General features: G+C 59.1%; 1 protein-coding gene across 1 annotated transcript in view; it reads right to left on the bottom strand.

The window, feature by feature from the left end:
* NTSR1 (neurotensin receptor 1) overlaps positions 1-9689 on the bottom strand; it is a 49806-nt gene extending 40117 nt beyond the window's left edge. The window contains exon 1 of the mRNA XM_012440518.3: positions 8976-9689. Coding sequence (XP_012295941.1) covers positions 8976-9689 — 714 coding nt within the window. The remainder of the gene's footprint in view (positions 1-8975) is intronic.
* Positions 9690-12975: the final 3286 nt, after the last annotated feature.

The following is a 12975-nucleotide window of genomic DNA, read 5'->3' as shown; positions in this document are numbered from 1 at the left end:
ATTTTTATATGTACTAGCCATGAAAAATTGAAAATAGAAAATTTCAAGAAGGGTGCCATTTGCAATAGCACCAAAGCCATGAATACTCAGGCATAAGTCTAAAAAAATGAGTAGGATCTACTTGCTGAAAACTACAACTACTTATATAATAAATCAAAGAAGACCCAGATAAATGGAGATACCAAATCCCCTACACATTAACAAAATCCCAGCAGACGTTTTTTGTGGCTATTAGCGAGCGGATTCTAAAATTTCCATAGAAAGTGAAGGAACTAGAATAACCAAAGGAATTCTGAACAAGAGAGCAAAGTTGGAAGACTCATGCTACTTGGAAGACTTGCTATAAAGCAAAGGCAACTAAGAGCGTGTGGGATTGAATCGCTTGAACCCAGGAGGCAGAGGTTGCAGTGACGTGAGATCACGCCACTGCACTTCAGCCTGGGCCACAGAGCAAGACTCAGTCTCAAAAAAGTCATAGTAATAACAAAGAAAGTCACTGTAGACCCCACAATGTGATCTGCTTACTTACCTTGACCAAGGCACAAAGAAACTTCCATGGAAAAAGGGTCATCATGTCACCGGATGCTGGCAATTTGCATATTCATATGCAAAAGAGGGCTTGTGCCTCACACCGTATAGAAAAATGAGTTCAAGATGGCTGATAAACATAAACGTAAAACTATACAACTTGTAGAAGATGGTACAGAAAAAAATCCTCGTGGCCTTGGGTTAGGCACTGAATTCTCAGACATAATACCCAAAGAGCGATCCATAACATTTTCGACATGTTGGACTTTACCAAACTACACCTTTTCGCTGTGAAATACGATGTTAGGGGAAGGTGAAGAAAGCCACGTGGGAGGAAACAGTTGCAAATCACTTATCCGACAAAGGTCTTATGTGCAGAATGTATTTCTAAAACTCTCAAAACTGAACCGTAAGAAAACAACCCAATTTTTTTAAATGGCAAACAATTAGAACAGACATTTTACCAAAGAGGGGATGTAAATGCCACATAAACACAGGAAAAGACGCTTAACATCATCAGTCACTAGAGAAATGCAAATTGAAACCACAAGGTACACTCCTATTAGTAAAACTTCACACTGAATGAGAAAGACCGAAGACTTTCTGCCTGAGACTGGGAGCAGGGTGGGTTTGCTGGCCCACACCTGTAATCCTAACAGTTTGGGAGGCCAAGGCAGGAAGATCGCTTGAGTCCAGGGGTTTGAGACCAGCCTGGGCAACATGGGAAGACCCCATCTCCGCAAAAAATGCAAAACATTAGCCAGGCATGGTGGCAGGTGCCTGTAATCCCAATTACTCAGGAGGCTGAGGCAGGAGAATCGCCTGAGCCTGGGAGGCAGAGGTTGCAGTGAGCTGAGATTGCACCACTGCACTCCAGCCTGGGCGACAGAGGGAGACCCTGTCTTGAAAGAAAAAAAAAAGGATTGGGAGCAAGGCAAGGATGTCTACTCCCACCACTCCTATTCACCACCTCACTGGAAGTCACAGCCAGAGCAGTGAGGCAAGATGCCGAGTGACCCCGCTTCCGTGTGGGTTACGGTGAGGGCGAGGGACGTGCAAACAGCGCCTCGCTCTGGACACACCGGCAAGCACACATTTTCTGTATGACCCAGCAATCCGAAACCTATGTATTTACTCACGAGAAACGAAAATGTATATTCACATAAAATCGTCGTGTGCGAATATGTGTAGCTGCTCTATTCATCATCACCCAAACCTCAAACAACCCAGGCGTCCTTGGGTGGGCAAATGCATCAACAGAATGTCCATCCGCACAACGGACCCGACCCCGCAGTAACGAGGAACGCCTGTCAATGCAGGCGACAGCTCCGAGGATGGAGTGAAGCAAGGCCGGCTCGAGAGGCCACTTCCCAGCTGGCTCCACTCACAACATCCCAGAAAAGGCTTCGGGGAAGGAGAGTGGACAGCGGTGGAGGGGCCGGCATGGGGGCGGGTGGGCCGCAGGGTGATCCAGGGGCTGGTCTCTATCTTCCGAAGCGGGGATACGTGATGGCGTTTATAGATGCTCACGGGTGCGAGCACACAGAGGGGAATTGTACTGCATGTCAATGGAAAAATGAAGTAAGAACCAGGAAACCAGGTCTCTGGTGTCCAACCACTCTCACCACCTTCTCCAGCCCCACCCTGGTCCAGGTCACCTTGCTCACTCCTGGGCATCTGGCTGCAGCTTCCCAACCATCCCCCTGACCTCTAAATGCGTTCTCAGCAAAGCAGTCAGAATGGCCCCTTTAACGTGTAAGTCATATGGCGGCTCTGCCCAGACTCTCCCACGGCCACTCTCTTTTTCTAGAATAAAAGCCGTGGTCTGCCATGGCTTCTGGCACGGCCCTCTGCTCGCTCTGCTCTGCCACCCCGGCCCCAGGCCAGCGCCGCCCCTCCAGCACACCTGGCACGTGCCTGCCCCAGGGCCTTTGCACCTGCTGTTCCCACACCTGGCATCCTCCCCGACGCCCGCAGGAGCGCTCCTGCAGGGTCTGCGTGAGACCTTCCCGGCCTGCCTGCACCCCGCGCTCCCCCTTGTTGCTCCCTGCCAGTCAGGCGTCGTGCCTATTTATTTTCCTTATTTTCTGTCTTCTCCGATGGGATGTGAGTTCAGAGGGCCAGAACTTTTTGCCAGTTTTTCGGGCCACTGTACCCCTGTCCTGGCAAGTAGTAGGTGTTCAGTGAATGAACAATGAGTGAGGGAAGGAAGGAAGGAAGAGGTTAGCCCAGACGCTCAGAGGAGAATTCCTCCTGCCTGGGGAGCCCCCGGCCCTCCCAAGCCCTGCCGCACATCTGCTGTTGTGCAGGGGGTGCGCACCGGTGGTTGGGTTCCTCTTCCGCCTAGGCACAGGCTCCAGCATTTTATGTCATTAACTCATGAGACCACAGGGCAATTCCTACCTGCAGTTGACTGATGGGGAAACAGAGGCACAGATGGTCACACCATTTCCCAGAGTCCTACTACTGGCCAGCAGTGAAGCTGGGATTTGAACCTGGGTTCTGGCAAGCCAGCCACTCCGTGTCACTGGGGACCCTGAATCACTCATTCTCGAGAAGCGTTCTCCTGGTCTCCTCGCTCCCCCGCCTGCCTTCAGGAGCCAGCTCTGGGTATGCAGGACACAGCCCCACAGGTGCATGGGGATGTAAAGTCCCAAAGCAGGTACAGGTGGCTTCAGGGGGAGGGGTCGGTATGCCAGGCTCTCCAACCTGTGCCAGGTCCACATGGCACTCCAGACCCAGGGATCTCTCCTCGGCCTCCTGGGGTGGGTGGTGGTGCCCACTGGTGATGCTTTTGGGAAGCGCAGTGGGCACCGAGGTGGGGCAGGCGCCTTGGCCTTCTCTGGGCCTCAGTTTCTTCGTTGACGCTGCGGAGCCCAGGGTCCCTCTCCGGAGCTGTGCATTCCCCTTGGGATGCCGCATGGATGGGACCAGCCCCTCAGCCACTGCACCTTCACTGGCGGTGACAAGATCAAATGCCAGGGCGTGGTTGGGGAGCAGTGGGGGTTTCGGGGGCAGGCGGACCCCACAGCTGTGACCTCAGTGCCAAGAACCAGGATCTCCATGCCCCTCCGTGCCTCCCTTGCAGAGCTGGCATTGCGTGGGCAGCAGACTGGTCAGGGCGTGAGGGCTGCAGAGTGGGGAGCTCATGTGCCCCCCGATTCTCTGCTTCTTTTGGGCCTTTAAGCCCTTTGTGGCTGCCTGGGGGACCGTCTGGGGGAGGAAGACCTGGAATGCACACAGGCCTATGGGAGGGAGGACCTGGCCGCCCGAAACAGCCTTGAGAGACGGCAGCTCGGCCACTGTCTGCTGCTGTTTTTCACAGACTCATGGAGGCACGACTAACACGCGCTGAGATCCACCCCTCAATCTACAGCTCCACGAGCTTTGAGCCTCAACCAAGATATAGAACATTTCCGTCACCCCAGAGTTCCCAGCACTTGTGGCCACCCCACCCCTCCTCCGACCTTCCTGCTGGCCCAACGGCTCATCCATTTCCAGAACTTCAAGTGCCTGGACCACCCAGGGCCTTGGAGTCTGGGGTCTTTCGCATAAAGCGCCTTCGTGAACCGCGTCTTCAAGGAGACCCGGGGAGGACAGATTCCGCCAGTCTGAGTCGTCACCTCCCCGAGCCAGAAAGCAGAAGAGAGGTTACCAGGTGCTGGGCCCAGGGTTTAATGGGGACAGAGTTTCGGTTTGGGGAGAGAGAAGGTTCTGGAGGCGGAGTGGCGATGTTTGCACAGCAATGTGAACGTGCTCCTCGCCGCTGAACTGTGCCATCACCAATGGTAAGACGGCACATTTTATGTGATGTGTGTTTCACCACGAGTTAAAAATAAAGAAAAGCTTTTTTCTTCTCTTAACATAAACTGCTAGAGAACCACGTGGGCATTTATTTCTGTGACAGAAAAACGAAGGCAGCCCCGACTTGTGCACAGGCCGGACGCCCTCTCGGGCCCTGCTCAGCCCAGGCCCTCTGTGTCCATCAGCAGATGTGACCAGATGGGAGCCCTGGTACCCCTGAGAACAGCCCTGGAGGTCCAAGGGCTGCTGCCCGAGGCCCTGCCTCGCCTGTGGGGTGGCAAGTACAGGTGGCCGGATCCGCGTGCTGCCGTCGGCACTCACCCTCGGCACCCACAGAACCGCAGGCACAGCCCCGGGACCCCGTTTGTCCCTGGAGTTGAACGTCCTCAGAATGCCGCCAGTGTGAGTGCAGGACGGCCCGGGAGAGCTGACCCTGGGTCCCAGTGCAGAGCTGGGAACTGGTGAGCCTGAACCGCTCTGGGACAAGTCACTCCCGAGGACTCCAAGCCCACTTAGAGCCAGCTGCGCCGGCCCTGAGCCCCTCATGCTCCCACCCTTGCCATCACACCCAAAAGCCTGACCGTTGTCCCACGGAGAGACCTCAGGGTCAGCCTTGGCCTTCCCAGCTGAGAGTCGCTCTAGGCCCTGTCTCTCTCCAGCCACGTGATGTGCACAGGTGGTCCGCCCTTGGCTTCATCTGGGAAACGGGTTTACAGGTTCAGACGGGGACATGCGTGGTCCGTCTGCACGTCCTCACCTGCCATCTCCCACCTGGCCCCAACGGGCATGTCTGTGCCTGGAACAAGCCCAAGGCCACCTCCCTGTCCCGTCCTGCCCTCAGAGCCACCGTCTGAACATCTGATTTCAGACGCCAAATTCTTTATTCCAACAAACAGCACCTTAACCTTTTGAAAACTTTCAATTACAACATTTTTCAAACATATACCTAGAATGTCACCAATCTTGTCCCTCTGTGGCCGTCCTAGGGCCCCTTCCCCCAGATCACGCTTCAGCAAATCTGAGATACTGCAACATTTCGTCTGTAAACACTTCCGTATGTACCTCTGAGAGATCAGGACCATTTTGAAAACCACACACAATCACTCTGGACAACAAGAATTTGCAGCCATTCAATTCCCCAAACTTTTTAGCTGCTTCTTGGCATGAAGAACGATTGGCTTTGGTTCCAGGATTGTGTGACAGGTTGACTTGTCCAAGTCTTTGCTAAGAATCAAGGCCCCTGTATCTTTCCTAAGAACAAGGGTGCTGCCCTCAGAGGTTGCTGGGTACAGCCTGGGGCATGGGACGGAGCCCTGAAACAGTCCATGGCCCGAGTTCACTGGACTCCGTCTCCTTTCCTGCCTCAGTGCTGCTCCTTTCCCGGGATGCTGCACATCCTGACGGCCGGGGTGTTGGCCAAGGTGCCCTGCAATCTGTCTGCTCCTGGACGCCTCCGTAGCAGGGGCTGTGGGTCACCAGTTTCTCCTGCAGGAATCAAGGCCCCCTCTGTCCCGGGAGGGAGGGGGTGCCCTCCGAGGCTGAGCCAGTGAAGAGCACTCCTGTTTGTACTAAGTATGAAGGAGGCTTTCCCAGGGAACGGGAGCAGACAGGGAGGCTGAGCCCGCAGGAGCAGGGCTCCCTTGGTGCAGAAAATGGCGGTGATGAAAGGATGAGGAAAGGCACCTACGGCCGCGCAGGAGGGTCTGACAGACTCGCGCCTGCGAGGCTGGGGGGTTTGCTTTTGTGTGTGGCCATGGTGGGGGGTGGGTCTCTAAAACCGTTTCAAAGGTTGCAGCTATCTCATTGGATTTTAATCTGACACCGGAACTCACAAGCCCCTGCCACTGTGGGTCCTGGATACACACACGTTCAGTACCCACTCCCCAGATGGATGAGTGTGGGACTCTGCTGGTCCACAGCCTGCGCCATCAGCCCAGAGCCCTGCCACACACAGCCCGTGCCACCGGGACCTTTCATAGCTGAGGTCAAAGCTGGAGGTTGGGCCTGGGCCATGGGGGACCAGATGAGGAGCAAGGTCCGTCTGCCTGTGTGGGGTCATGTGTACAGGTGGGTTAGAGAAGGGGTCGGGCATCCTGTAGGTCCCTGAGCCCCTGGCACCTCCGCCCAGTCACCCTGCTGCACCGGGGCCAGGTCTGGGGCCTTTGGGAGGGTCCTGGGCACTGGGTCCTGCCTGCTGGCCTGAGAGCCCAGCTCCACACTCGGAAAGTGTCCAGCCAGCTTCAGGGAGGATCATCTGTTGCTGCAGAACGTTCTCTTGAAGCCGCCTCATTTCCGAATACAATTTCTGTTTGCAGGTGCCCAGGCCAAAATTCCTTGGAGACACCGGGGCAGGAAAGGACCCCTGTTTTGGAAAGAGGGCTGTTTGCTTGGCCGCTGTCCCAGCACTTCCAAAGGTGTCGCTGAGAGGGAGACACTTCCCTGAGGGTATCCAGCCCTCTCCAGCCAGACATCACCATCTGAAAACAGCAGCTGTTCACGCAGATCTGCCAGTGGCCCAAAAGCCCACGCGGGGACATAAACCCCCTCATCTGGAAAAACCTCTCGTAAGATGGCGGATGGCAGGGCGGGGTGGAGGGAGGCCAGGCCTCTCTACGAGGAAGGCTCTTTTCAAGCCGCATAGCAGCTGGCATCAGGGCCCTGGGAAGCGCCAGGCCGTCAGCCTCGGATGGAGGAGCGCCCTTGTAATCAGTCACTCCCAGGCACGCGGCTGAGCCCGTTCTCCGAGGGTGCAGAGGATGCCAGGAGCAGTCAGCAATGCTCGGCAGGCACCGCATCCGCAGGGCTGGGGTCTGTCCCAGGGTGGATGCGGCCTCTGAGTGGACGAGTGATCGTGGCTGGACGTAGCGTGACTTGGCCCAATCTGCCTCGCAGCCTCTGAGCAATAAGGCTGGGCAGGTGGCGCTCTGGGAGGGGAAGGGATGTCCTGTAGGTGCCCAGTCCCAAGTGACTGGCGGCAGAGAGGCCAAGCGCAGGGGATGATGCTTTCTGGGGGGTGGAGCCGAGCTGTGCTCACACCCCTGTGCTTTGCGGCTGTTTTTGAGAATTGCAGGAGGCCTGTGAGCTCCTGGCCTTTTGCCAGGGGAGAGAGCGGAGTGGGTGTCTGAGCAGGGGCACCTCCTGGGTGAGCGGTGACAGCGCTGACCCCTCCACTGCCCACCATCTGAAGGGCTGAGTGGCTGCTACCCCTGGGGCCCCTCCACACACACTGGGGAGAGGCTCCCCCAAAGACAGGAGCTTGGGGAGAGCAGACGAAGCCTCAAGGGAGCAAGAGAGGTCATTTCTCACTGTTTACCCCACGGGCCGTGCCCGCTGCTGCCTCTGCTGAGGGGAAGGCCTCTCCCTGCAGACTCTTGCCCCTACCAGCGCCTGTGGGAGGGGCCTCCGCGATAGGACACCTATAGCCAGGAGTTCTACATGCAGCTGGGGGACTGGCAGCTTAGTTCCAACTCCCCAACCCCCAGCCCACCAGGGTGGTGGCCAGTGGAGGGTCAGTTAGGGCCCAGGGAGTGACAGGCAGGTGACGCCCTGCCTGGCACTGCTGCCTTTCCCCCACTGGGCAAACTGGCATACGTGGGATGCCCATGCAGCTACAGAAGGTCAGCTGGGAGGCTGCCGATGCTGGTGTGGGGGGAGCCAGGGGGAATACCAGCCACCCAAGCTGGGCAGAGGTGGGCAACTCTGCCTGGATCCTTCACCCTGTGGCTTTCTTAGCCCACCCAGAATGGAGGAAGCCCCACACTTCCAAGGCTGCTCAAGTCCAAGACATCATTCAAAGTGCCCGACCGGCCCTGACTTCCTCCCTGGACACTAGCCTCCTGCTAAGGGCTTTGGTTTGACCAGCCCTCTCCTCCAGCGCTGGAACCCCCCCATGCCACGCACCTCTCAGCCACACTGATTCCAAGGGGGCTTCCCACCTGCGTTCCCACGGCGCTTTGCTCAGATCCCTGGAGGGCCCTTGGCCGCTCGGCTCGTTTTACGCACCTTACCACATCAGATCCTCACAACCTTCCCAGCAGAAATACCGTCCCCACAGCCAGCACTAACGGCACCTGTGAGCACTGCTACGTGTCAGGGGCCACACAAACACTGCCCACGCGTGTCTTTTGAATGCTCTACCTTCTGAGGTCAATGCCATGACCACCCCGTCACACACACTGGAAAGCTGAGGCTAAACTAGGAACTGGCCCAAGGTGGCAGCGGGGCGGCAGCTGGGAGGCACTGGCAGAGCCAGTCTGGGGCCGCTCTGCAGAGGAGAGGAACACCACCTGTTGGGGGCACAAAGCCTTTTGAGAAGCTGATGAAAGGGGCCTCTTCCGTCAGCGACGCCGGTGCCAGCACACACGAGTTTCCATTAGATCTTAAGGAATTCAGAGACGTCTGAGGCCCAGTATGGACTCCAGGGAGGTCACAGGCAGGGGCTGCATCCCCTCAACAGGAGGGGAGAAGACAGGAGCTGAGCCTGGCAACTCTGGAGCTGCCCCAAGTTGCCCCAACCACCTTCCCAGCCTCGCAGGAGGAGACAGTCTCTGTGACCTCTCCCATGCCCCGCACCCAGAAGGCATGCCACTGGCACTGCGTTTGGGGAAAAGGGGGAACTCTGGCGGGTGGTCACCCATGCTCACCTGGATGACGATCTTGACAGTGGCCGCGTGGACGGTGGGCGTGCACACCAGGCCCCCGGGGTGCTGGCCGTCGGCGCTGCGGTTCTGCTGGCCCATGGTGAACAGCATGGGCACCGCCAGCAGGCCCGAGGCCAGCCAGATGGCGCTGATGAACTTCTTGGTGCGGCTTCGGGACATGAGGGTCTTGGCCTTGAAGGGGTGGCAGATGGCCAGGTAGCGCTCCACGCTCAGGCTGGCCACGTTGAGGGCCGTGGCGTAGGTGCAGGCGTCGCGTACGAAGTAGTAGCCGCGGCAGCCGGCGTCGCCGAAGGCCCAGGGGTGGTGCACCCAGATGAAGTTGTACAGCTCCACGGGCATGGCCAGCAGCAGCGTGAGCAGGTCCGACAGCGCCAGGCTGCCCAGGTGGTAGTGCACGGTGCTCTGCAGGCTCTGCAGCGACTTCTTCCGCGCCAGCGTGAACGCCGTCACCGCGTTGCCCACCGTGCCCACCGCGAAGAGCGCCAGGTACACGGCGGTCACCAGCGCCTTGGAGTAGATGTCGGTGTTCACGTCCAGGTGGCTGCTGGGCGCCGCCAGGACGCGCTCCGACGCGTTGCCCGACGCGTTGCCGAAGCCCGGGGCCCGGAGCGCCGCCTCCAGTCCCGCCTGCGCCCGCTGGAAGGGGTCGACGGCCGGCGCGCCCGGGGCCCCCGGGGTGGAGCTGTTGAGGCGCATCGGGACGCGAGGTCCGCGGCTCTGTCCCGCGCCTCCGGGGCTGGAAGTCCGGGCAGGAGTGGGCGCGTCTCCGGCGGGGACCCAGGAGAGGGGACCCAGGAGAGGGAACCCAGGGGAGGGCGCGTGGCGAAGACGAGCGGGCGCGCCGTCCAGCCGGGAAGCGCAGACCCAGACGCGCCGCCTCGGGCTCCGCGCTCCTCCGGACTCCCGGCTCCAGACCTCGCGGTTCCTCAGGCTGTCTCCAGGCTCCGTGCTGGTCGCGGGCTCCGCGCTGCCTCCGATCTCCAAACCGCGCGGATCCCCAGGCCCCCGGGCGGCAGCGCCCGGACCGATTTGGGCTGCGCGGGGCGGGCTGCTGGCGCCGGGAGGAGCGCACGCAAGGCTGCCCCGGCGCGCTCCCTCCCCCGCTCCCAATCTCCTCCCTCGCGCTCTCCGCGCCCCCGGGCCCCGCACACCTCCCGCTGAGCCCCCGCCCTCCCGGCTGTGCGCGTCTCCACGGAGCCCGTGGCCGCGCGGCGCGCCCAGCAGTGGGGGGCGGAGGAGGAGGGAGGCAGCCCCCGCCGCCGTCCCCGCCCCGCCCGGGTGCAGCCTGGAGGGTCACCCCCACACTCGCGCTCCCCGGGGCAGTGCAGGCTGGGTGAGCGCTCCAGGGAATCAGAATTCCGGGCGGGTGCGGCCGGTACCGGTACCGGACCCTTCCCGCCACCCTCCTCCCTGTTCTCCGCAATTTCTCGCTCCCGACAGGAAGGGAACTGTGCGCCTCCCCCTACCCGGGCTCGCTCAGTGGCAGTGAGGGTGTATTGGAGGGCAGGGAAAGAGGAAGCTCCCGCTGGCAGGGCTGGGCGGCTGCACAGCTGGCTGGGCTACCCCCTCCTCCTGGGTGTCCACGGGGTGCCAGAAGCTGGGTGCCGGGGGACTCTAGGACCACTGGAGATTACAGTTCTTGCAATTCCTTTTAAAATCTGGCAGCAGTCATGGACACGCATAGTCTGAATGTGTTATCTCTGGGACGTGCCCAGTGGGAACGGTGGGGGCTCAGGGCATAGTTATCGCCTGGGGCAGGATGGCCTGAGGCAGTACTGTGGACACCTGCAGGGCTGAGCAGCTGGGTCCTGCAGAGGGCGGGAGCTACATAGGGTTTCAATAAAGTCTGGAGAGGGGTGAATGGGGGAAGGCAGAACGTGGGCACCCAGAACAGCACCCTCGCCACTCAGGGCCCGCACCTGGCACCCTGGGCCGGTCTCATGACGCTATGGGGTGTGAGTGGGCACCCTCTGGGGCCCTTATTACTGCCTGGATTTGTCATTGAAGTCACCCTGACAGCCCGAGCCCCAGCAGGATTTGGGAGGGGCAGCCCCAGCACCCGACACACTCCCTCCCTCTGAGTGTCCTCACAGGGTGGCCCCCGTCCCCGCTCGGGAGCCAGGTGACGGTGAGATTCTTGTCCTTTACCTGCCCCCAGCACCTGGCGGCACTGGCACAGGTGGTCAGGCACAAGCTTGCCCCCCATGTCTGGGTTGCCCAGGGGGCCCCAGGGCACCAACTGTCGCTTCTCTAGGCCCTCCCCACCCACCCCCCGCTCCCTCCTCCCAGAATCCCAGGGAGAGGTTGCATGGAGCTGCTGCTCCCCGTGTGCAGGGGCAGGAGGGGCGGCTCGAGTGCAGCCCGGGAACCAGCCTGGCCTTCCTGGACGTCGCTGGCTGCACCTGCTGTGCTGGGAGCAGGAGACCTGGCCAGGCTGGTGTGGGGGGCGCAGGATGCTGAGGGAAGCAGGAGGCTGAGAAACCCCCTCCCAGACCCACCCAGCTGGGAGAATTCGAGGCTCCTGAACCGGTGGCTGGCAGCGGGACTACATTCTTACCCCAATTTGGGCTGGTCTGTTCAACTGAAGCTGATACTCTTCTCAGGGAGCTGCAGCTCACAAAAATCTGAGCTTGGAAATCCTGGCATCAAAGGAAACGCCAGTGGTCCCTTTGCTGAAAGCCAGGACAGCAGACTCAGAAGCCAGCAGATGGGGTTTGAACGCTGGCCCTGCTACTTCAGATTTGGACGAGTGTCCTTAGCAGCTCTGTGCCTCAACTGAGTCGTCTGTAAAACGGGAATAGCGGCTGAATGAAGGGCAGGGCTGTTCCTGATGGGTCTCCATGGGGAATGAACGAGGTTGAGTGGGTTGTCAGGTGTGAGGTGAGGTGTTCCATCACTAGAGTAGGCTGGAATAGGCCAGATTCGTCCTCTGGAAGGCAATTCACCAGTTGTGTACAGAGGTTTGGGCGGGGCCCTTAGTGTCCACGCCACACTAGGGAGTCCAGGGGCTCACCACTGTCTTCGTAACCCTGGGGCCTGACCATGGGCTGGGCCATCAGGTGCCTCTGTTGAGACCCCCACAAAGAGGAAGGCCACAGCAATGGGCACTCGGGTCTGTCGCTCTGCCAGTCAGAGCGGGACGCAGCAGAATCGTGTGCTCCCTCTGCCGAAACTCACTGTTTGCTTTTCAATCCCTGACCTTTTGGCTAAGCTGCTCTTATTTTCAAAGATTTATCTTTGAGTTAGCCTGGGAGCTTAAAAAATCATAAAAGGCAACTTAGTGCAAATATTGTGATGGAGCATTTGCTTAAAAGCACATAGGAAAATGTCACTTGGAAGGCCTTGCTCTACACAAGGTGTATAGCGGGCCCCTGGTGAGGGTCCCCGGCGGCCACGCCGCGCAGTCGGCCATTCTGAGCTCTCCTGTGCATGCATGAGCCGGATGGCTCAGCAGCTGGAAGCTTTTAAACTCACGTTGTTTGCCTCTTTCTCTCCTGATTTCTGCAGACAGGAGTCCTTCCTAAACAGCTGAGACTCTTTAAAGAAAGTGCCGGTGAGGCGCTTGGGAAGGGCTGGGCTGGGCCCTGTTGTGCCCATGGGTGATGCAGTCACGCCCTTGGCCAGGCTGATGCCTTCACTGACAGGTGAAGCTGGGCACAGCCTTGTGGGGGCAGGGCTGCAGGGGCGAGTGTCTCCTGCAAGCTGGAGAGCCTTAGGGACATGCTCCCCCGATCCCAATGCTGCCTGCTGGAGGGGAGCCGGCCAGTCCCATGAGCAGCGAGGGCCGAGACCTGCTGACACCACGGCTCAGATTCTAGGGTACAGCGGGAGTGCTGACGAGGGGCAGCCGGTGCGCAGGGGACAATTCTGTGATTCCCCGAGTGGTGTAAGCAAGGCCATGTCCTCATTACCAAGCAAGTAATGACATTGTGCCTGGGGTGACAATCACGTCCAAAGATTCACCACACGAGCGGTCCCTGGG

This window comes from Aotus nancymaae, unplaced genomic scaffold (genome assembly GCF_030222135.1).
Source record: "Aotus nancymaae isolate 86718 unplaced genomic scaffold, 86718_ANA_hifiasm-v0.15.2.pri h1tg000029l, whole genome shotgun sequence".
In the NCBI taxonomy this organism is placed as follows: Eukaryota; Metazoa; Chordata; class Mammalia; order Primates; family Aotidae; genus Aotus; species Aotus nancymaae.
Note: the sequence above shows the minus strand (reverse complement) of the source record. Positions and strands in the feature narration are given on the sequence as shown.